Source organism: Podarcis cretensis, assembly GCF_951804945.1.
Source record: "Podarcis cretensis genome assembly, chromosome: 14".
In the NCBI taxonomy this organism is placed as follows: domain Eukaryota; kingdom Metazoa; phylum Chordata; class Lepidosauria; order Squamata; family Lacertidae; genus Podarcis; species Podarcis cretensis.
Window position 1 is genome coordinate 32,932,410 of NC_137183.1, and position 22,217 is coordinate 32,954,626.

At 45.3% G+C, this 22,217-nt stretch overlaps 1 protein-coding gene across 1 annotated transcript in view; it reads right to left on the reverse strand.

Annotated features, from left to right (window-relative positions):
* Positions 1-2,365: 2,365 nt before the first annotated feature.
* HS3ST6 (heparan sulfate-glucosamine 3-sulfotransferase 6) overlaps positions 2,366-22,217 on the reverse strand; it is an 80,204-nt gene continuing 60,352 nt past the window's right edge. The window contains exon 2 of the mRNA XM_079952636.1: positions 2,366-4,469. Coding sequence (XP_079808762.1) covers positions 3,851-4,469 — 619 coding nt within the window. The 3' untranslated portion in view covers positions 2,366-3,850. The remainder of the gene's footprint in view (positions 4,470-22,217) is intronic.

Below are 22,217 nucleotides of genomic sequence, written 5' to 3' on the forward strand. Positions count from 1 at the left end.
TTTTTACTGTTTTGCATAATTTATGCTGCTTCTGTCAGTCATGGGGAGGAGCACACTGAAGCCCCTCTCTCTGACCTTGGGGAACCAGTCTCACTCTGGCACCTGAGATTCAGCAGGAGTTGCCCTGCAGCCTTGCATTTGCATCCATAGGGACTAGGAACTTGTTTTTAAACAAACAAAAACGACGCACACACACTCCACATCCTTGAAAACTGCACTTCTTAGGAGGCTGGGTTCTGTACCACATTGCCAGTCCTCGCTCCTGGCTGTTTGGAGATTAGAACCCAGGCTAACAGTCACAATGATCTGGATAGATGGCAAACCATTAAAAACACATTGCCTTTGAAACAGGCCCAGCGGGCGATTTACCAAATAGCTTGACAGATCTTCCACAAAAGCGCCCGTCCCGTCCCCCACTTAAAAATGGCTTGCTCCATTTTGCAACTCTTAACTCCAGCGAGCTCGCAGCAGTAACAAGAGGGCTTTTTCTGAATGCAGCGGGGATCCTCTGGAAAGATCTGACCATTTCCCCTTTCAGCTACCTTTTCCCTCTTCCTCCCCCCCACGAGGGGTTGTTTTTATTGTCCCCGTCTAATGAAGTAGCGGTTTCACCTGGTCAACCCCACAAGTGGTGCCTGTTCAATGCCATGAATGCAAATACTTGACCCCCTGAGCGGTGGGGCAGCAATTAGTTTAAGCAGGGGGTTCGTGTAACACTTCAAAAGTCTTAATCCGGGCGGCCAGCCTCAGCCCTGGCCTCTGCCAAGAGCCCATTGAGAGCTCTTAATGAGTCTGCAAGGCAAATGCTCGCTTTCAATGCGTTTTGGGGTCACGTCAGATGCTTGAAAAGCTCCACTCTATAAGGCATTGTGTGGCTTTGGAGATTCAGGCCTTTCCCTTTGTCGAGCTGGGGAGGGGGAAGGAAAAAAGACCCTCGAGCCCCAAACTCCCCTTTTTCACAAGGCAGAGACACAAACCATCTTTCAGAGCTGGGACCCTTTGGGCGCTTTGCATATCAATGGGCCTCGGCCTGAATGCAGGCACTCAGCTGAGAAATAGGATCACTATCGGAACTTCCCGGCATTCACGGGCTCTTGGGAATCTTTAAAGCCCTTGCCGGAGAATAATTTGGTCGAATGTCATGGCTGGAAACAAAACCTAAACAAGCAGGGGGCAGTCCATCATTGGGGGGGGGGGCTGCTGGCAAAAAGTGACAACGGAGTCCCCTCGGCTTTGACATCCAACCCCTGGCAGGGCACCTGGCACAGCGCTTCCATCGAGGCAGGGGGGCTCATTGTGGCAAAGGGGCCTTTTCCTATGGTGGCCTTTGTGGCTGCACCATATCACTCCGGGATTGCTCTACCCTGCATGTGCCCGCTTGACCACTTTGATCTGCAGAACAGGCACTTATAATACTCATTCTGCACTTGTAAGAAATCAGTACTTTAGCGTGGTGGCACCTACACTTTGGAATTCCCTGCCTGTTGATGTCACTGTATTATTTTTGGTGTTCATGCACACAAAGTAGACCTTCCAAGTGTCCCTATTTTCCAGGGACAGTCCCAGATTTACAGAAGCCACCCCAATTTCTAATTTGATCCCGGAACGTTCCACTTTTTCTTAGGATGCCCCTATTTTCATTGGGGAAATGTTGGAGGGTATGCAGTTATGCAATCCCCAAGCCAAGGTTCTAAACAACCTTTAGAAGACATCTGAAGGCAGCCCTGTATATACAAGCTTTAAAAATGTTTAATGTTTCATTATGTTTTTATATACCGGTATGTTGGAAGCCGCCCAGAGTGGTTGGAGGAACTTCTTCTTCTTCTTCTTCTTCTTCTTCTTCTTCTTCTTCTTCTTCTTATTATTATTATTATTATTATTATTACTGAATAAGACAACCCTAGTTTCATTGGAGAAATGTTGGAGGGTATGCATAAAATTTGCAAGCCCCCCCCCCCCCCTTGAGCAGAAAACTAGGCATGTTGTAGAGGCTCCAATCGGACATACATTTGATTCATGTCAGTATGGCTCTCTGCTTTTTCAGTCAACAGATTAACTAGCTGTCTGAAGAGGGCTTGTGACTGTGTGCAGTCCTCAAAGAAGGCTGAAGAGTCCTTAAGCAACACCTGTACTAAATTGCTGGAGGGCTAAATAGTTTGAGAAAACAAAGACTTGTTAAGTCTCCTGTTACAGGCACTTAAGGCTCATATAACCCTCTCTAGATTTCGCTCCAGGGAATTATTTGTCTCGGGTATTGCCTTTCGATCCTGTTCCTAGAAGCATCCATCTTGATCCGTGAGTTTGCACAGCCCATGCAGGACAGTGCCTGACATGTAAGAAGAAAAGAGATCTTAAACATTTGGAGTCTATTCAGAGCTTTTGTATTTTCCCTTTTATTAGTTCATATTTCTCACAGAAATGTTTTGAGGGGCCATAAAAAATGGGTTAGCGTTTGCCAGATCTGTTGTAAAAAGAGAACAACAGGCCTCTTCTCTAAAAGGTTTGCATGGGGATGTTATCCTACGATGTAGACCTCCTCACCCTGCAAAGCAAGAGTGAAATGAACACCCACAATGCTTAAAAGTTGTTAGGAGACCCCCTATTCCCTTTACAGGGCTTCAATTCCAAGAGTTCCTAGGGAAGAAGGACTGATTGTTGAACCTCTCTGGAAACTGTAGCTCTGTGGCAGGAATAGGGGTCCCTGAACAACTTTCAGTGCCCTTGACAACCTGCAGTTCCCACAATTCTATGACTGTTCAAAGTGGTATAACAATGCTTAAAATATATGGTGTGGAAGTGACTTCAGAGTCCACCACTGAGCCTTTTATGAACCTACCACTTCCTTGCTCAGTGTTCTTTGATAATAGATGCAGATTCTGGGCATGTGTGGGGCAACTTTGTGTGTAGTTGTGCATCTTATGATATCCACTTGTTGCAGTGGTCAAATGGGCCAGAACGTGCTGGCCTGCTTGCTCCACATCTTAGAACATTATTAGCACAAAAGGAGGCTCTTCTCACATGCCACTTGGAGAACACTGATCGTCTCCCAGGTGGATGAACTGGGAGAGCCGTTAGGAGACTCTTATTCCACTCAGAGAATTACAGTTCCCACTGTTCCTCAGGGAGAGGGACTGATTCTTAAACTAGTTCTGGGGGAAACAGGGTTCTCCTAATCACTCTCAGCTCCTTTAACAAATTACAGCTTCCAGAATTCTTTTGGAGAGGGAGCTATGCCTGTTTATGGGACCCTAGTGCTTTAAATGTATGGTTTGAATGTGGCCTTAGTTCTGCCCAGAGCACATCAATTGAAATCAGTGGCTCAACATTAGTTATGTCCATCAATATCAAAAGGCTGACCCTGAGCAGGACTAAAGTTGGATTCATCCCAAAGGATGTGTGGAGAAGAACATAGTGGGCTGTGCCATTAGTCAAGGCTGTGTTCTGCGTTCTTCCTCCCTTGCTCGCATTCTCATTCACTCACACTCCTTCAAAAACTTCCATGCCTTGTCTATATTAGCCAGGTTTATTCAGCAGAATATTTTGTCAGATCTGGGTTTCCTGGACTTGATCTCTTCTGTTGCTGATGGAGGTTAAAAAACGAAACAAAAACAAAACTTAAATACTTTCTCTCTACTCGGTAAGCGTACATTTCTTCCTTACTGGCAAGAGGTGATATAAATTATAAAGAAAAGGAGACGTCCCCCCCTGACCCGAGACCCATTTCAGACGTCCCTTGCCCTACGACTGTGTGTGGGAGGGGCCTGCAGCATTCAACAGGCTGCTGGGAATAGGGCCATTCCACCCTCTAGCAAGTTCAACTTTCCCCCTGTCACGTGAAGGGGTCTCTCCATCAGTCCCAGCCAAAGTCCTGCCCTGTCATCTGGTAAAATTTCATGTTAAAGGGTCTGTAGAACTCCTGCAGGCGGCGGATGACCTGCGGGTCGATTTTGGGGTGCGGCCTCCCTTTGGATTTCCCTAGGCACCGGGGTCGGCTGCTCCCTTCGGGCTTCTTCAAGCAAGGGAAGCCCTTAGTCTCGTTGAAGTAGAAGTGCTTGTCCGTCACCACCCGCTTGATCCCCAGAAAGTCTTGGACGCGGGCCATCTCCCCGGCTGGGTCGCTCACCAGCCTCTCCCCACTGACAAAGAGGAACTTGGACAGGGGGAAATACCGCAGCCAGCTGTCCAGGTGTTTGGCATAAATGCCGATCCGCACGGCACTCCAGGTGGTGTCGATGAGGCCCGTGCTGACGTTCTTGAAGGCCAAGGCTTGGAAGCTAGGGATGGTGGGGTTCTTGGAAAGGGTCTGAGTGTAGTCTGAAATGGCCCGCGTCACCGGGTTGCGCACGACCACAATCAGCTTGGTGTCCCTGGACATGTTGTAAATGCGCTGGGGGGCTTCCTTGGTCACAAAGTAGCTCGGCGTCTTCTCCATGGTGATCTGTCCCTCCAAGGTGCGGGGCATCAAGTTTCTGGGGAAATAAAAGGGCACTGGTAAGGATCCTGCCTCGATAATTCTACATCCTTCAGACCTCCACCAACTCTCTATGGGTGCAATCAGATACAACTAAGATCACATTGGTTTTCTTTTTTCTTTTTCTTTTTTTTAAAAAATTATGTGTATCATTGATTTGTCCGCAGGCACAAAAAATGCAAGCCTAAGAAAACCAAAAATTAAAAATATAAAGCATAAAGCACTGCAGCCTGGAAGGACAAAAGTACAAACATATAGCACAGATCCGACAGGATAATCAAGTATTTACTCATGTAAAGATTCTCTTTACAAATAATAAAGACATATAAAAATATAAATATTCTCCACCTGTGAATTCCATACTGCTTTGGTTTTCCTGATTATAATGCAAGTGCTTCCATCCTGTTTTCTAACATTCCTTTCACACTGCAGTGACTGCTGTATTATGAGGGGACTGTGGCTTTACCAATATACTGGCATTGCACCAAGACTGTAACAAGGAGCTTTTAATTTACTTTTTAAAATTTTCAGAACAATATATATTCTGAAAAACAAATAATAACACTATTTTAAAGCCAGATATTTTTTTAAAAAAATGCGCATATATGAATATGAGAGAATCTGTCCACTCAGTTTTCTTATTTGTTGAATCATCTGTTCAAGTTCTACAGATTTCCACATCGATTTGTGGATACATATATATATATACACACACATATAGTCAGCAGGAATTTTTTCCTGTTATTTTATTTTGAATTCCCCCTAATTAATGCATTTTTGGATGTTACTGTCTCCAATATATTGACTTTAATGTTCCTTTCCTGCTGATATATGCATGGGAGAACTGAATTGCAAAATTCAGACATGGGCAGATTTCGCAGGGGAACTGTGTTTCATTTTTCATATTGTTTCAGAAAAAAAAAATGAAATTAAATGTGAACAGAATTCGGTTTTTCTTCCCCACCTCACACCAGATACACTGCATTGCAGTAGCCTAATCAGGAGTTACCAGAGCATGCATTACTGCTATGGAACAATTAACTTTCCCCAGCTGTTGTGAGTCTGTTGCAGCATAACAACAAAGAGGACTTGGAGTCTTTGTTGTGTGTATTCCCTTTTGGTGCTGTAAGGACAGAACCCTCTCCTGTGTTTGTGTGTGGCTTGCCACCTGGGGCTCTTTTACAAACAAAAAAACAAGACCTGCATTCATGCTTGAAAGCTGCGATGACCTGTTGGGCATTCTTGATAAACTTGAAAACAAGCTCTCTGGGTTTCAGCCGCAGCCTTGAAGTGAGTAATACTCTTGGGAGCTGCAAAGATAACACTTCTTAGACGCAGAGGGGAGCGGGCACTCCAAATTGGGCACGGTTTGAAGAGCCAGGTCACAAGACGATACAATGCCATGTCCTCAAGCTACCAAATCAAATTGCCCTTCCAAGACCGGGCAGTCAGCAAACACTGACAGCTCTTGCTAACTGGCTGAGGTTTCTGGCACGGCACAGGTTTAAAAAAAGGGACCATTGTTCTTCCGTTCCATGGCGCCTCCAAACACCAGTTTGTTCTCCTGTCACTTCATGACTTATCTGCCAGCCTCGTCCTCAGGAAAACGAGACCCACTTAAAAGCCTTCCCAAGATGTTGGCGCCTCCCTGACTGGAGTGCAGAAAACATGGGACGAGCAACAGGGAGCAAAGTGTGGTGGCTGGTGCAAAGTTGGAGGGTCTTAACTCGGCGGCAAAGCTCCTGCCTTGCATGCAGAAGGTCACAGGTTCAATACCCAATGGCACCTCCAGGTAGGGCTGGCAATGCCCCCTGTCTGAAATCCTGGAGAGCTGCTGCAGTGTAGACAATACTGAGCTACTTGGACCAGTATGAAGCAACTGCTTGTGTTCCTTCCCATGTACCTCAGCTCAGCGGTAGTTTTTTCCTGGGCTCTTCCTATTCCATTGTTCCTCTTCGACCTCAATGCCTCTACTTCTGTCTTGCCATTATCGACCTACTGTTCATTCACATCATTCCCTACCTTTCAGCTTCTGGACCCTCTTCCCTTCAGATTCAGATTAGAGAGCTGGTGTTGTGGTTAGAGCGTTGAACTAGGGTTCAAATCCCCACTTAGCCATGAAGCTCTCCAGGTGACCGTGGGCTAATCACTCACTCTCAACCTAACCTACCTCAAAGGGTTGTTATGAGGATAACATGGGGAGGCGGAGAACTGTGGATGCCACCTTGATTAATTAATTTTTTTAAACCCCCCTTGCTGTATATCAGCAGTGCAAAGCTTTCTCCCATCTGAAGTCTCTGTGCAATATATATATATATATATATATATATATATATATATATATATGGAAAAATAAGACTATTTCCCTGAAAGGATTTGAATGACTTGTCCGAATTTTGTCAATGCAGGAAGTGGGCAGAACATCCATGAACACACCATGACATCACAGCAGTTCTGCCAATAGCTGGAGATGGTGGACAAATGACAGGCAGGATTTAGTGTATTAAAATATTTCATCAAACATTCACAGTTCCTAACCAGCCCAAAACCCTAGAGCCATATTGAAGGGGAATCTTCCCCTTGCAACTAATATTTGCAGATTATACTCTTTTCCATACACGGTCAGAGCCTTAAAATAAAAATAAAAATCAGTCATGCTCCTGCTCTCTTCCTCGCCGTCCCCCACCACATCCCATGCCCACGGCTTCCACATGTCAAACATTAACGCTCTGCGTTCTTTCAGATCCGGGCTTTGGTCACAGGACATTTCTGAGGGGTGGGGACGGCCATGAACCCATTTCAACGAGACTTTCGGGAGTGGAGCCAAGTTCCCCTTCCCCCACTGGAAAAGGAATACCAAACAGTTCAGTTGCATGTCAATTATTTTAATGACAATCAGATGTCAGAAATTAGGAAAGATCTGGGGGAGGGAGGGGTGTGTGAGAAGGAATAAGTTTAGCATGTACATATGTGAAATGTGTCAGAAAGCTTTCCTGTTTGGAAAAAAAAAACTTCTGGAGGATATTCACCTTCAGACAATACGCTTCTCCTTTCCTGTAATACTGCTATTTATTTATTTATTTATTTATTTATTTATTTATTTGTATCCAGGGCTGCACAGAGTTCCACTCGCACAACTTCTTTTCTTTCCCCTGCGAACCCCTAAATATTCTCTGATTTTGAGGGTGCCTGTGGGTGGGGCTGGAGGGGACAGGAGAGGCAGAGGGAGAAGAGGGGGCTGGAGGGACAGGAGAGGCAGAGCTGCAGCCACATAATAAGATATACCAATATTATTCAGTTCGATGTTGCTAGCTTTTCCAAATGGTCTGCCACTTGCAGACATTAACAGCAAATGATTGTGTTCGCTTCCATGCTTTGGAAAAACACTCATGCAGGAAATCTGCACTGAAGATGCTGACAAAATTTCATGAGAAAACACACACACACAAAAATTGATGTGAAAAAGTAGCAAACTGAATGTAAAGATTTGAAAAAGGAGAAACCGAAATCATGAGATGCAATCATCATCATTAGACAGCCCCACATAAAGCGTGTTACAGTAATTGAGTCTTGACGCAATGAGCAAATTATCATGGGCTGTCTGAGTCAGGACGATACAGATTGCGGATTGGCCGAGAACCTGGGCGGCTAAGCAAGGACTGGGGGCAAGGCTTCCCTCAACCAGCTCTCTTGTCTCATCTGTTCCCAGAATGAGAGCCACATGTCCTGCCTCCCTCTCCATCCCCAGCCCTCTCCATCTGACACTCCTATGGTGCTCATTGCACTGCCCATCTTGTTGCTGGGAGTAGCTCTGCCTACCTCAAGGGAAAAGGTTCACCCATCCCAGACACTATCTCAGGAGGCAGAGACACATTCCCCATCACCTAGGTCTAGGAGGAACCAAAAGAGAAGAGAGCCTACTTGGCGTAGCGAGAGATTTCAGAAATGCTTACTGCCCAAAAATGAGCCTGGCTCATTCCTATATATAGGATGCCAAGGGGTGTGACAGTGTCGGATCAACGTCTAAAACTTTGGCAGTTGGAGCACCTGCCTTTGTTGCAGCTGAATTTGGGATTAACCGTGTGCATTGCCTGGGGTGCCTTAAGCCAGCAATTTGCATCTGCACTGCAGTGATCTAAGCATTAAAGCCTTTGGAAAGAATCCTTCTTCAGGTCTTTGTTCTTCAGCAACTGGGAGCCAGGACATGAATGAGCCGCTGTGTTCAGCGAAACAGGTCCAGGAATGGTAGCAGCTGGTGTACCAGCTAAAGTTGGTAGAAGATGCCCCTCCATTCCATGTACTGAAGCTGAACGGGCCAGCAGTTTAGACAGGGTCTTCCGACAGGCTAGCATAGGGGAGAGTAGGAGGGAATACACACAGCTCTGCCTGGGTCCCATGACTGCCACCCCTATGCATCTGCCACCTGAGGAAGCAGCCTCACTCTGCCTAATGGTAGGGACCGGCTCTAGTTTGACTGTATTACCACTGTACATGGACATGGATTTTGTTAGCTATCATAACACAGTGGTATAATAACATGAGCTATTCCACCAGAAGCCCAGATCAAGAGTGAACATCTCAAGGATGCTTTTTGGAAAGAATAATGTACAAAAAGAAAGGGAAGTCCATCAAGGGGGCTTATTGATCGTTGGTTAAAATCAAAGCTTGTTCCAGTTTCATTTGAGCATCTTCGAGACAGATTCAGGACTGATCAAAGAAAGTCCTTCTTCACACATTGCAGAGTTAAACTATGGAACTCGCTCCCCCAGGAGGCTGTGATGGTCACCAGCTTGGATTGCTTTCAAAGAGGACTGGGCAAATTCATGGAGAGGGCTATCGATGGCTACCAGCCACAATGACTATGCTCTTCTTCCACTGTTGGAAACAGTAATTGTTTCTGAATACCAGTTGCTGGAAATTGCTGTGCTCTTGTGCTCAGGTCCTACTTGCCAGTTTCTCACGGGCATCTGGTTGGCCACTGTAAGAACAAGATGCTGGACTAGATGAGCCACTGGCCTGATCCAGCAGAACTACACAGACAAATATGACTCCTTTAAATGTTAGAGGCCCTCTTCAGATTCCTCCTGTGTTTGCTCTCGGCTGGATCGCATCTGAGCTCAGCCAAGCCCGTTTCTCCTTCACCCAAAAGACTCTCCAATCATCACTTTATTGTTACGCCAATAAATATTTACTGAGCGTTCAATGGCTTTTGTTCTTCATTTAGCGAAATGCAAGTTGTAAGTGTAACTGTTAAGGGCTCTTTTCTCCAGCCAGGCATTTTCACAACTATAGAGCACCTGTCTTAATGATGGATGGGTAAATCACTCCGTGTTAAGTGCTTAATCAATGCTGGCTGTTAAGGGGCCAGCAAGGGCTGGTCTTGAGGCTGCCAGTGGCACAGAGCTGAGAGCAAAGAAACAAAAACACCCCACATAAAGCCAGGCCGAGCTCTAATTCCTTTATTAATTCTCTCCTCTACGCCTTCTGCTAAGACCTAGTTTGTTCCTTGACACCTTATTCTTAGCTGCCTTCAGTTTGAGACCCTAAGGGATTGAAGGATGGAGGATAGAGCCCTTGAATAAATAGGGGCTCTAGAATATAAGTGTGATCAGGGCTGGCACAATGCTGACTAAGATGGGCCCAGTGCCAGCTCCAAGCCACTGATTCCTGGATGATGATGATGATGATGATGATGATGATTATGCCTTTCTCCCAAGGTGGGATTCCAGGTGGCTTCCAACATTTAAAAACACATTATAAAACACAAAGTAATAAAAGCAAACTAGTTAAAAACAATAACTAAAATACAGCAAAACACATTTGGAAGCAACAATTAAAATGCAGTGGCCAGAATCATCTGCATCTTCCCCAAGCAAAGCCTTCAGAACAGGAAGGTCTTAGCTTGCTGCTGGAAGGATAAAGAGGGGGAGCCAGTCTAAACCCTCCTGGGAGGGAATCCCACACTCTGGGCACAGCCACAGAAAAGGCTCTCTCTCATGTCACCACCAACTATGCTTCTGATGTTGATGGGAACTGAGAGATGGTGCTCATTCGAGGGTCTCAGCACCCAGGCAGGTACAGAGAGGGAGATATCATATTTCAGGTAGCCTTAGCCCAATCTATATAGGGCCTTATAGATCACAACCAGCACTTTGAATTATTCCCAGAAATGGACCAGTAGCCAGGGACTTATTTGCTTATTTATTTTAAAAAGTAAAAAATAATAATACACAAATAGAAACGTTAGTATGTAAATTCATGAACATGACCAACAGTCTTTTTTTAAAAAACCAAACAGAACACATACACATTTTCAAAATAGGGATATCATATCCAAATCTCAGTTTATTATCAAGTTTTAGAGTGGTGTGTGCGTGCTCCAGAATTTGCACACCGTTCAGAAATGTCCAGATTGCCTAAACCCTTCACAAAATGGTCATCAGTAAAGGCATCATAATAAATGGCACAGTTGCTGGTGTGATAGAAGGTCCCACTGAGCAACTTAGATACCCCATTCTGCACCAACTGCACCTTCTAGGCCAACCTTGAGGGCAGCCCCACATGAAGCGTGTTACAGTAGTCCAACCCTGAGGTTGTGAAAAAATGGGTCATACAGCACCTTCCACTTTGGCAAAATGGTCAGAGTGTCAGACTAGGATATGGGAGACCTGGGTTCGAATCCTCACTCGGCCATGAAGCTCACTGGGTGATCCTAGGCCAGTCACTGCCTCTCAACCTAACCTACCTCACAGGGTTGTTGTGGGGATTAAATGAGCATGGGGAGAACTATGTAAACCACCTCGAGCACCTAGGTGGAAAAGGTGGGATAGAAATGCAATAGGTGGATAGATAATTCATTGGCAACTCTAGGTGATACATTTTTCATCCCTTTGTAGGATCCTCCTTGCTCTCTTCTGACTCTTGCTTCCGCTTACCAACTGCCTTTGTGAAATCGGGAGCCCAACGCTGAATGCAAGCATTGTTTGTCTTCTGCCACGGCCCCACCCACCTTACCCCATAGGTGGTCTTTGGCACCTCTTGGCCCCACAGAATCCCCCTCCCCCTGTGTCAGGGGAACTGTTGCTTTGTTGGGTCAAAGCCAAGGAAGAGGAAACGGAGCTAAACAGCTGCCCAGGAGGCCTCTGCTAATCACTACTTTTTCTTTTTCCTGAGAAGCAATATGGGATAATCATAATGACTTGTAAAAAAACACACACACACAGCAGTTTGATCTGGAGCCAATCTGTCTCATTATGTCGGCCTGTACAATATGCAGACTTCTTTGATGTACAAAGCAATGGGAGATGCACGCCATAAATCCGAATGGGGGCGGCAACATCTCGTTGCAGCCCAGCCAAGCACCGATGGCCTTTCTCAGCCTGTTCTCTGGGAACATCCGCTTTGCAATACTTAAATATTTCCCTCCCCACCTTCTCACTATATAAAAGGGTCTGGTGACTTCTGTTTCAGTGTATCTGAAGAAGTGTGCATGCACGCGAAAGCTCATACCAAGAACTAACTTAGTTGGTCTTTAAGGTGCTACTGGAAGGAATTTTTTTATTTTGTTTTGACTATAGCAGACCAACACGGCTACCTATCTGTAACTAAATATTTCCCTGTTAGCAGAAGGAGTTAAGAACTGCCTTACACGATTAGCACAAAGGCTGACCTAGAACAGGCAACCTGCAGCTCTCCAGGGATTTTAGACTATTGCTCCCACCCACTCCCTGGCATCTTACAGCCTGTGATGGATGGAGATTTCACCCAGAGTTCCCTGCGATAGTTGAGATTCCTGCATTTCAGGGGGTTGGACTAGATCAATGATGGCCAAACGTGGCCCTCCAGCTGTTTTGGGACTACAACTCCCACCATCCCTAGCAAACAGGACCAGTGGTCAGGGATGATGGGAATTGTAGTCCCAAACAGCTGGAGGGCCAAGTTGGGCCATCACTGGACTAGATGATCCTCGAGGACCCTTCCAACTCTACAATTCTAAGATAAACCAATCTGAAAACTGTAGCTTGGTAAGGGGGGTAGGGGTTTCCTAAGAACTCTCAGCACTATTAACAAACTATACTTCCTAGAAGTCTTTGGGGGAAGCCATGACTTTTTAAAGTGGAATTATATTGCTTTAAATACATGGTGTGGGAGTGACCTTTGCTGTGACTGCTCTCTTCTCTTTAATAATATTAAATATCACCTTCTGAGGCCCTTATTTCTGTGCCTCATCCATGAGAGGTCTGGAGGGTGGCAAAACAAGAACAGGCCTTTTCTGTAGCGGCTTTCTGCTTATGGAATGCGCTCCCCAGGGAGGTTTGGCTGGTGTCTTCATTATACACCTTTAGGCACCAGGTGAAAATGTTCCTCTTTAACCAGGCCTTTGGCTGATTGACATTAAAATGCTTTGGGGAGGGGGCAATTATAGGGTTGTTCTTGTTTTTATTTCTATTATGTATTTTGTGTTTTTATATCGTGACTTTATCTTGTGAGCCACCCTGAGACCTGAAACTATAGGATGGTATACAAATTCTCCTCCTCCTCATCTCTTTCATCATCATCATCATCATCATCATCATCATCATCATCGCTTTCATTTAAAAATGCTTAAAAATGCTTTTTGATTCTTGTAGGCCATCTTAGGGCTCATCCACACTTCTGCTTTCTAACCACAGGTCCAATAAGTTTTGCCTTTGCTTCTCTGCTCTTCCCCAGAAAACCTGCTCTTTAGTACTGAATCACAGCAAACATCATTTCGGAGGAAACCTGATGGATGTTTTCTCCGATTTAGTGGTAAACAGTGGGTTCTCCAGGGGAAAGCGGCAGGGCAAGTGGAAATTCGGGTGAGCCCTTATAGGTTGGTACACACTATACCTATAAACCCCACTGAAAGCAAATCCCCTCTCAAAGAATTCTGGGCACTGTAGTTTATCCTTTACAGAGTTACAATTCCCAGTAACTCTTAACAAACTACAGTGCTCAGAAATCTTTGAGGGGCGGGGGGGAATGTCCTTCGAATGGACTTTAAAGTTGCAGCCTTATTCAAGAACAAGTTGAACTGCAGATGTGAATAGGCAGCATAGCTTTTGAAAGGCTAGAGGTGAGTGAGGGTTTTGTGCTGTGAGTAACAGTTTCAGAAGCAATCACGAGCGGTGAGAAATTCAGGAGCCATCCAGTGAATGAGTCAGCCAGAAGAAAATAATTTTGCTTCTGAACTCCTTTGATCTTGCCTCCTGCCCACACAGAGAACGGAGGCGGCTGCCCAGGCAGCTGTACTAAGCAACAGGCTCAACATTGCCCAGCAAAGATTTATTAGGGTTTATACTTCTTTCCCACCTTATCCCTTTGGCACGTAGGGTCGGTAATGTTTCCTTCTTTCCTGGTTTAGAAAGTTTATTCCTTGCCTTTAAATGGATTATCTGGTTGCCTTGAATAACAAATTTGCCGTTTGCCATGTTTGACATTAGTTGTAGAGCTAATATAGAGAGTTATGAAAGCAGGTGGGGGGCATAGATGGTGACACAGAGGTTACATTCACACCAGACATTTAAACCACTTTATACACTCATTGGTTCCTCCAGAGAATCCTGGTGAGGCATCTAATCATAAGCCTGCATTTTTATCAAAGCTTATATTTTTGATTAAGGCCTGTGTATTAAAATGAGCTTAAAGATTTTCAAATGTTTCATGCCAGGCAGAAGACCAGCTGCCTAAGAACCTTGGCAATGTTTATTCTCCTGGACAAGGGGGCCCCCTGATTTATAGCAGAAAACAATTCTCAAAGTCGTAAAAAGGGAATTACAGGCTGAGAGCCAAGGTTACACTGACCCTACATATTACAGAAGATAAAAAAAGAGATAAACATAATTAAGAGTGGGTAAATAGTAAAATGGGACGCAGGTGGCGCTGTGGGTTAAAGCCTCAGCGCCTAGGGCTTGCTGATCAAAAGGTTGGCGGTTCGAATCCCTGCGGCGGGGTGCGCTCCCGCTGCTCGGTCCCAGCGCCTGCCAACCTAGCAGTTCGAAAGCACCTCCGGGTGCAAGTAGATAAATAGGGACCGCTTACCAGCGGGAAGGTAAACGGCGTTTCCGTGTGCGGCTCTGGCTCTGGCTCTGGCTCTGGCCAGAGCAGCGATGTCACGCTGGCCACGTGACCCGGAAGTGTCTCCGGACAGCGCTGGCCCCTGGCCTCTTAAGTGAGATGGGCGCACAACCCCAGAGTCTGTCAAGACTGGCCCGTACGGGCAGGGGTACCTTTACCTTTAAATAGTAAAATAAAACCATGTGCCTCCCATTAAACTTGAGCCATATTTTCCTAAGGTTAAAAGGCCAAGAGCATCTGGCTGGCAGAAAGGAAGAGAGTATTTTGGGAAGTCTTTTTCTAAAGTTGTTTCTTTCTTAAACTGAGATCCTTTTAAGATTTCTTTTCCTTTTAAAAGGTTATTTATGTTATGTATTAAATATATTGGCTTAAATGTAATTATGCAAAGGATTTAGAAACTAAGAAATGTTAAATCCTTATGCTAGATTCTTATTTCATATAGTTGAAAGAGATCACAGGGGCCACCAGCCCAGCCCCCTTGCCAAGCAGGAAACATCATTAGAGCACACATATGGTTGTCAGGCCTTTGTTTAAAGACCTCCAAAAGAGGGAGATCTTTCAATGATGATGTGAACTCAAGATCCTTGACATCTGTTTAAGATAAAAATTTAAGATTAACCATTTGTTTTGGAGGGCAATAGGGCAAGGAGGGCAAGAGGTGAGCTGGTAATTAAGGTTCCTTGTTGAGACACATGTAAGATATATTACTACTTATTTGTCATTTATAGATAGAAGAATATATAGCTTTTTGTTTCCCATAAAAGGGCAAAAGGAAATGGGTGTATCTTTTGTGATTGGTTCTAGCAAACAGCCAATAGGAATTTCAACCAGGCTGATTGGACAGAGGCAGCCACAGGAGGAGCAAGGGGGCTGGATTAAGGAAATATAAGTGCTGGCCAGAATGGCAGGAGGGCAGGCCAGAGCTTGGTAACCATATACCACTGTGCCTCTCATTTATTTGTCTGACAAATAAATTATTATTTTAATTTCTCTATTGCTGCGTTGAATATTTCATTCCAGCTAAGCGTTAACCACAAGCAGGGTGCTACACTGGGATCTGAAGTTTGTTAAGGTGCTGAGAAGTTGCTAGGAGACCCTCATTCCCCTTTCCAGAGTTGCAATTCCCAGAGTTCTCTGGAAAGAGGTTTTGATTGTTAAACCACTCTGGGAACTGTAGTTCTGGAAGGGCAGTTGGGGTCTCCTAGCTACTCTCAGCATTATGGGTGCTCACTTCACTCTTTTACTTGCCTTCCTTTTCCCCACAAAGAGCTACAATTTCCATAATTCCCTGTGACGAAGGACTGATCATTAAACAACTCTAGGAATCATAGCTCTGTGAGAATTAATTATTTGGGGGTGGGAAGAACCCATGGCGATTTAAAGTGGTGTCATAGTGTTTTAAATGCATGATGTGAATGTGGTTCTGTCCCAATTTCTAACATTCCTTTTGCGTGGTTTTACCTGTTGCATTATGGAAATGTGTAGCTTTTGGCTTGATGTACTGCCATGCCATACTAAATTTCATTCACATCTGTGGTTTGACACAACATCGGCCCTGACTGGACATGTTGCCACCCTTCTTTTCCTCCAGGATTCCCCGGGGGGGGGGGGGACCATACATGCTGAAATATTACCCCATTTTTCCTCCACATGACATGATCCACGAAAACGGTGGGAAAATTACAGAGCAAAACTCTCCTGACTTTCCAAACCAACAGGGTTGCAAAGAGTTTTCTTCTTCTTCCTGGAAGCAATTAAGATGTAAATGAGGGCTAAACTTCCTCTAGATTTTCAGAAGTGACCTTTACGTCATGTGAAAGATGTAAAATGCGAAAATTATCGCAGAGGCATGTCCTGCAAATACCGTGTTATTAGGAGGTCTGTTCTGCACAATGTAAGAACTGTGGCTGCTACCCTTTGGAATTCCCTCCTGTTAAATCTTAGACAGCCATCTTCTCTTATGTCTTTCCACTGCCTGCCGAAGACCTTCCTCTGTCAAGAAGGCTTTTAAACAGAGATCGTGCCCACTCTGCAGCTGTATTGGAATTGTTTTTAAGATGCTTTAAATCTGTTTTTACTGTTTTATTGCTTGTCGTTGACTGCCCTGGGCTCATTTGTGAGGAAGGGCAGGGTGTAAATTGAATTAACTAAACAACAACCTTTCAGGCTTGCCCAGGTGGAGCGATATCTGTGTTCAAAACCTCTGACTTTGGCATGGACAGAATGTACAATGTACAAAAGTAAATTGTGTCTGTTGCCCTGCCCACTTTTGCCTCTGGCCCTGCCCACCCCCAGCATGTGGCCCCCCAAAAGTTGGCCATGAGACATTGGGGCCCTTGGGCTGGAAAAGCGTGCCCACGCCTAGCCTACAGGAACAACCACAGTCCCCTCAACCCCACAGTTTTGCCCTACTCTACCGATCAAGCAGAGAGTTTTAGATATAATATTACACACAGCTACTGTGTGCCGATTTATGGAATAATTTATGTCCTTTCCAAATGTTTTTCTGAGTTTCTCATTGAATTTTTTTTTTAGTAGTATAGGAAAATGATTCTTTCCATGTGTTCCTTCCGAATGTTAAAAAAATATCACTCAGCAAACACAAGCTTAGGAACTAAATCAATCATTCTGCTTAACGTGCAATAAAATGTTCATTATCAAGTGGGGGCAGGGGGGAAAAACCCCCAGGCCGTGATGTCATTTGAGATACTGGAAAGGACTGCATTAAACCAGGCCAGTAAATCCTTCCAGCCTATCTCGAAAACACACGAGCGCATTCATTCAGCTCAAAAAGTGGAGGAATGTAATATTCTGCCCAGACTTCTTTCCCTTTTTCTTTCAATAATAAAACATGCCACTTCAGATTTATTTTATACGCCATAACATTTCTAGCTTCAAATAAACTCAGGAGGGAAACTCGCAAGATGCACTAACAAGCTGGGAAACCCTCCTTGCTTTTGGAATTGCCTCTTCCAATGTAGCTGTGGAAAAGCAGCTCACTCGCTCGCTCTTTTTTGGTGATGTGGGCCGATTAAAAACTGATTTTAAGCATTCCCCACACAAGGGGAAAAAGCTGCTTTGCATATATAATGTAACACCTTGGCTGGAAGAATAAATTCCTTCAGCAAGGGAAGTCGCCCACCAGAGACCAACTTCTGTTTATAAAAACCAGGAACTACCAGAATAGTGAAAGAACATGGGTGGTCAGAAGAGCTTGGAACACCTCTCTACAAATCTCTTTCTCCCCCAGCCCAGTGAGCAGCAGCACTCAGCTGTTGACTCACAGCTCTCTGTTCCATAGTTCCAGTTACAGATAGGTAGCCGTGTTGGTCTGCCATAGTCAAAACAAAATAAAAGAAAAAAAAATCCTTCCAGTAGCAACTTAAAGACCAACTAAGTTAGTTCTGGGGAGATAAGGTGGCGCTGTGGGTTAAAGCCTCAGCGCCTAGGGCTTGCCGATCGAAAGGTCGGCGGTTTGAATCCCTGCGGCGGGGTGCGCTCCCGCTGCTCGGTCCCAGCGCCTGCCAACCTAGCAGTTCGAAAGCACCTCCGGGTGCAAGTAGATAAATAGGGACCGCTTACCAGCGGGAAGGTAAACGGCGTTTCCGTGTGCGGCTCTGGCTTGCCAGAGCAGCGATTGTCACGCTGGCCACGTGACCCGGAAGTGTCTCCGGACAGCGCTGGCCCCTGGCCTCTTAAGTGAGATGGGTGCACAACCCCAGAGTCTGTCAAGACTGGCCCGTACGGGCAGGGGTACCTTTACCTTTACCTTTAAGTTAGTTCTAGGTATGAGCTTTCGTGTGCATGCACACTTCTTCAGAAGTATGCATGCACACGAAAGCTCATACCTAGAACTAACTTAGTTGGTCTTTAAGGTGCTACTGGAAGGAATTTTTTTCTTTTATTTTGTTTTCTCTCTGTTCCATGTTATCTTCAGCAATAGCGGAAGCAATACAGTGCAGCCAGCCTCTTCCTGAGCTGTGCAGTAAAACTGGGCAGTAGCATCTGAATAATGCAAATTCACACTGGACACCTTAAAATCAACAGACTTTAGGGGACAGGATGTAGCTCAGTAGCAGAGCATTCGTTTTGCATGCAGAAACCCCCATTTTCAACCCCTGACATCTCCAGGTAGGGCAGGGAAAAGATTTCTGCCTGAAATCCTACAGAACCACTGTCAATCAGTGCAGACAATCGTGAGCTGGATGAAGATGAGGGTGTTAGATTTATATTCTGCCCCTCATCAAAAGATCTCAGGGTGGTTCACAAGTTAAAAATGCAAGATAAAAGCACAAATAAATAGTTAAAACAGGAACAACAAAGCAACGACCCCCTTCCACAAACACATTTAAAAAGCGGTAGAATATAATAAGCCAAAGGCCTGGTTGAAGAAGAACGTTTTCGCCTGGCACTGCAATATACTCAAACTGTCTTGGCATGCTGAGCAACTGGGCTGCCTAATTCTGTACCACCCAAAGTTTCTGAACCATCTTCAGAGGCAGCCCTACATATAACACATTGCAGTACAGTCGTACCTTGGATCTGGAATGGCTTAGTAGCCGAACAAATTGGCTCCTGAGTGCTGCAAACCCAGAAGTAGGTGTTCCGGTTTGCAAACGTTTTTCGGAAGCTGAACTTCCTACATGGTTTCCATGGCTTCCGATTGAGTGCAGGAAGCTCCTGCAGGCAATTAGAAGCTGCGCCTTGGTTTTTGAACAGTTCCAGGAGCCAAATGGACTGCCCGAATGGATTAAGTTCAAGATCCAATGTACAACTGTAATCTAATTTAGAGTGTACCAGAGCATAGACCACAGAAGTTAGACTATCCCCTTCCAGATAAGGGCACAGCTGGACCACCAGTCAAAGCTGTTGGAAGGCACTCTGAAGGAAGCTTCTTATGCTCCTATGTATTCAGATAAACAAACTGCAGGAAGCGGCATCACCAGGAGTCCATATGCATCTAATGGTGTGCAAATCGAGAGAACTGTATGTGGCAATGCAATGGCCTGTAGCACCTCCAAAACTAGGCTATGAAGTTGGAACCGCTGAGCCTGTGCCAAAAACCTACACCTGCATATGGTAGACAACAGGGGTGCCAACTTGAACAAAATATTGGGGGGGGGGAGGTTTGTCAGGTAAGCCCCGCTCTGCATAATCGATCACATGATGTAGCACATGCACACCATTTGAATGGCAATGCCCATCAACTTTGTGGGGGCCCAGTCCCCTCAGTATTTTATGGGGGGGGGATGAAGTGGCATTGGCCCCCAGGAGTTGGCTCCTATGGTGAACAAGCCACACGGCAGAAGTATTAGAGGAAATAATTGTTGAAGCAAGTGCTATTGGGAACATACCTATGGATTCTACTCAAGTTTGAGGTTCCCTGTTCAGCCTCCTAGTAGATTTAGACCCCATTTAAAGCAGTACCATACCCCTTTAAATAGTCATGGCATCCCCCCACAAAAAAATCCCAGGAACTATATTTTGTAAAGTGTGCTGAGGGTTGTTAGGAGAACCCTTCCCCCCATAATTTCCAGAGTGGCTGAATTATCAGTCTCTGTTCCCAGGGAATTCTGGGGATTGGAGTTCTGGGAGGGGAACAGGAGGTCTCCTAACAGCCCTCAGCACCCTCAACAAACTACATCTCCCAGGATTCTTTGAATGTATGGAGTGAAGGTGGCCCAAGTATGACAGCCATGCACATCAGAGCACCTAACAGAGCTGCTCTTCACTGCCTGAACAGCATTCTCAAGGCAAGTCTCGGCTGAAATGCCACAGTGCTTCATTTCCCTATCCACTCTTTCCGGCAACTTGCAAGATAATTTCATGTTTCCCACATTTTCATTAAGTCTCTAATTCTCCCTCTGAAATTACCTCTGTTCATTATTGATAACCCCCTTCAAGCTCGAGTTAAGTTCTTTTTCCGGGGTGGGGTGGGGGGGTGGGTGGGCGGGGTGCTGTAGCGGGAAGGCCAGATAGAAGATACCCATTACACACCACTTTAAGCAAAAGCACTGGGAACTTTAATTAAATTTCCTGTTAATTTGTATTGACCTTAAGAGAATGCCTTTGGAATGCTAAGCATTGCCTGCAGGTAGAAAGGGTGGCAAGCAACTGAAACGAAGGAGCCATGTTAGATTTCAAGAAAAGAAGAGATGGAGGGGAGGAAAGGATGAAGAACCTTCTTTGTATCAGCTGAGACAAAGGTTGTACAAATCAATTAGACAGTAAAGTTCCCATTACGATCAACTGCAGAACTGTCTTCTCACTCACAACAAATAAAGAAGTTTATATGGTGGGTTGCCAACATGCTGTCCATGAGCTCATGTGTGCCTGCAAAGGTTCCTGTCTGGGCACCTGCAGGGTCCTGCTCCCCTACTGAAATTAGGCTGGAAAGACTCCTTAAATTGTAGACAATATATGACTTTTCCCATGCCTAACTGCTGGGGTGGGAGGGAGAGTAAGTGTGTGGGGGTACAATTTTTGGGTGCATGCCTGCATGGTTGTGATGTGTGCATGATTCCCACACCACCATGTGCCCACAGGTGCAAAAAAAGATTGGCGACCCAACAGATGTTCCCCAATGCAGATCCTAACCTCCTTTCTGCTGTACATGCCTTGCCTCACTCAGGGTACATCTGCAGTTCCACTTGACCATCACTTTCTCCTGGAAAACTCACTGCTTAGTGCTGAATTGGAGCAAATGTCAACTAGGTTTTCTTCTGATTGATGCTTTCTACGATTTAGCGTCAAAGAGTGGGCTTTCTAGGGGAAAGCAGTGGGGCAAAGGCAAAACCACTTGGACCTCTTGCCTAGAGAGCAGGGGACAAGTAGAAAACTGGTTGGATCCATGCTCACAAGGCACAAGCCCTCAGTGTAAGCAAGCTAGCCAATTCCCACCCCCAAATTGTGGATATATGTAGATCTGCTTCTCCATTTGCGAATGGGGCAGTACTAGCGGAGACCTATGGTTTCTCCCTCTCAGTGTGAATAACAGAGGCAAGTAAATCTTGTAGCTATTAAATCAGTGGCCAAGCTTAAGATTCATCATACTACTCAGGTCTCTATTTTTCGATGGGAAGCGGTGCATACTCAAACCAGAATCTGGGCTTTTTACCAGGAGAATTGTGCACAAAGAAGTCAAATGGGCAAGCAAAACACAAACAACAATTCTGCAATCCTGCTTTTGATTAAAAGTGTCCCCACCCATAACTGCTTGATATTAGGGACCCCACCATATTGGATGGCTCTGCACATGGGCTGTGAAGCCACAACGCATGTCTCTCTGGGTGTGTAACAAGTGCAAAATGGCAGAAGCCACGCCACGTTGCTGAGAACCATGGAGCTTGCTGAGTTTGTAGCAGGAACCAAAAACAGTACAGCAAAGGCTGCTGTCTATCAATGGGCAGTGAGTTCCAAAGAGTAGGTGCTGCCCCTCTGAAGGACTGAATCTTTAGAACTGCAGAACAAACATAGAAACATGTCAGTTCTGCCATTTTGAACTGAAAATATAATCCTGTGGAAATCCGAGGAACCTGGTTTTCCTCAAGGCTCTCTGGGCAAGGTCTCATTCAAATCCAACCATCTCTTCTCAATAGTTGGACAGATGCATTTGGGCAAGCAGCCTTGCCAAGCTTCCATCTGATGC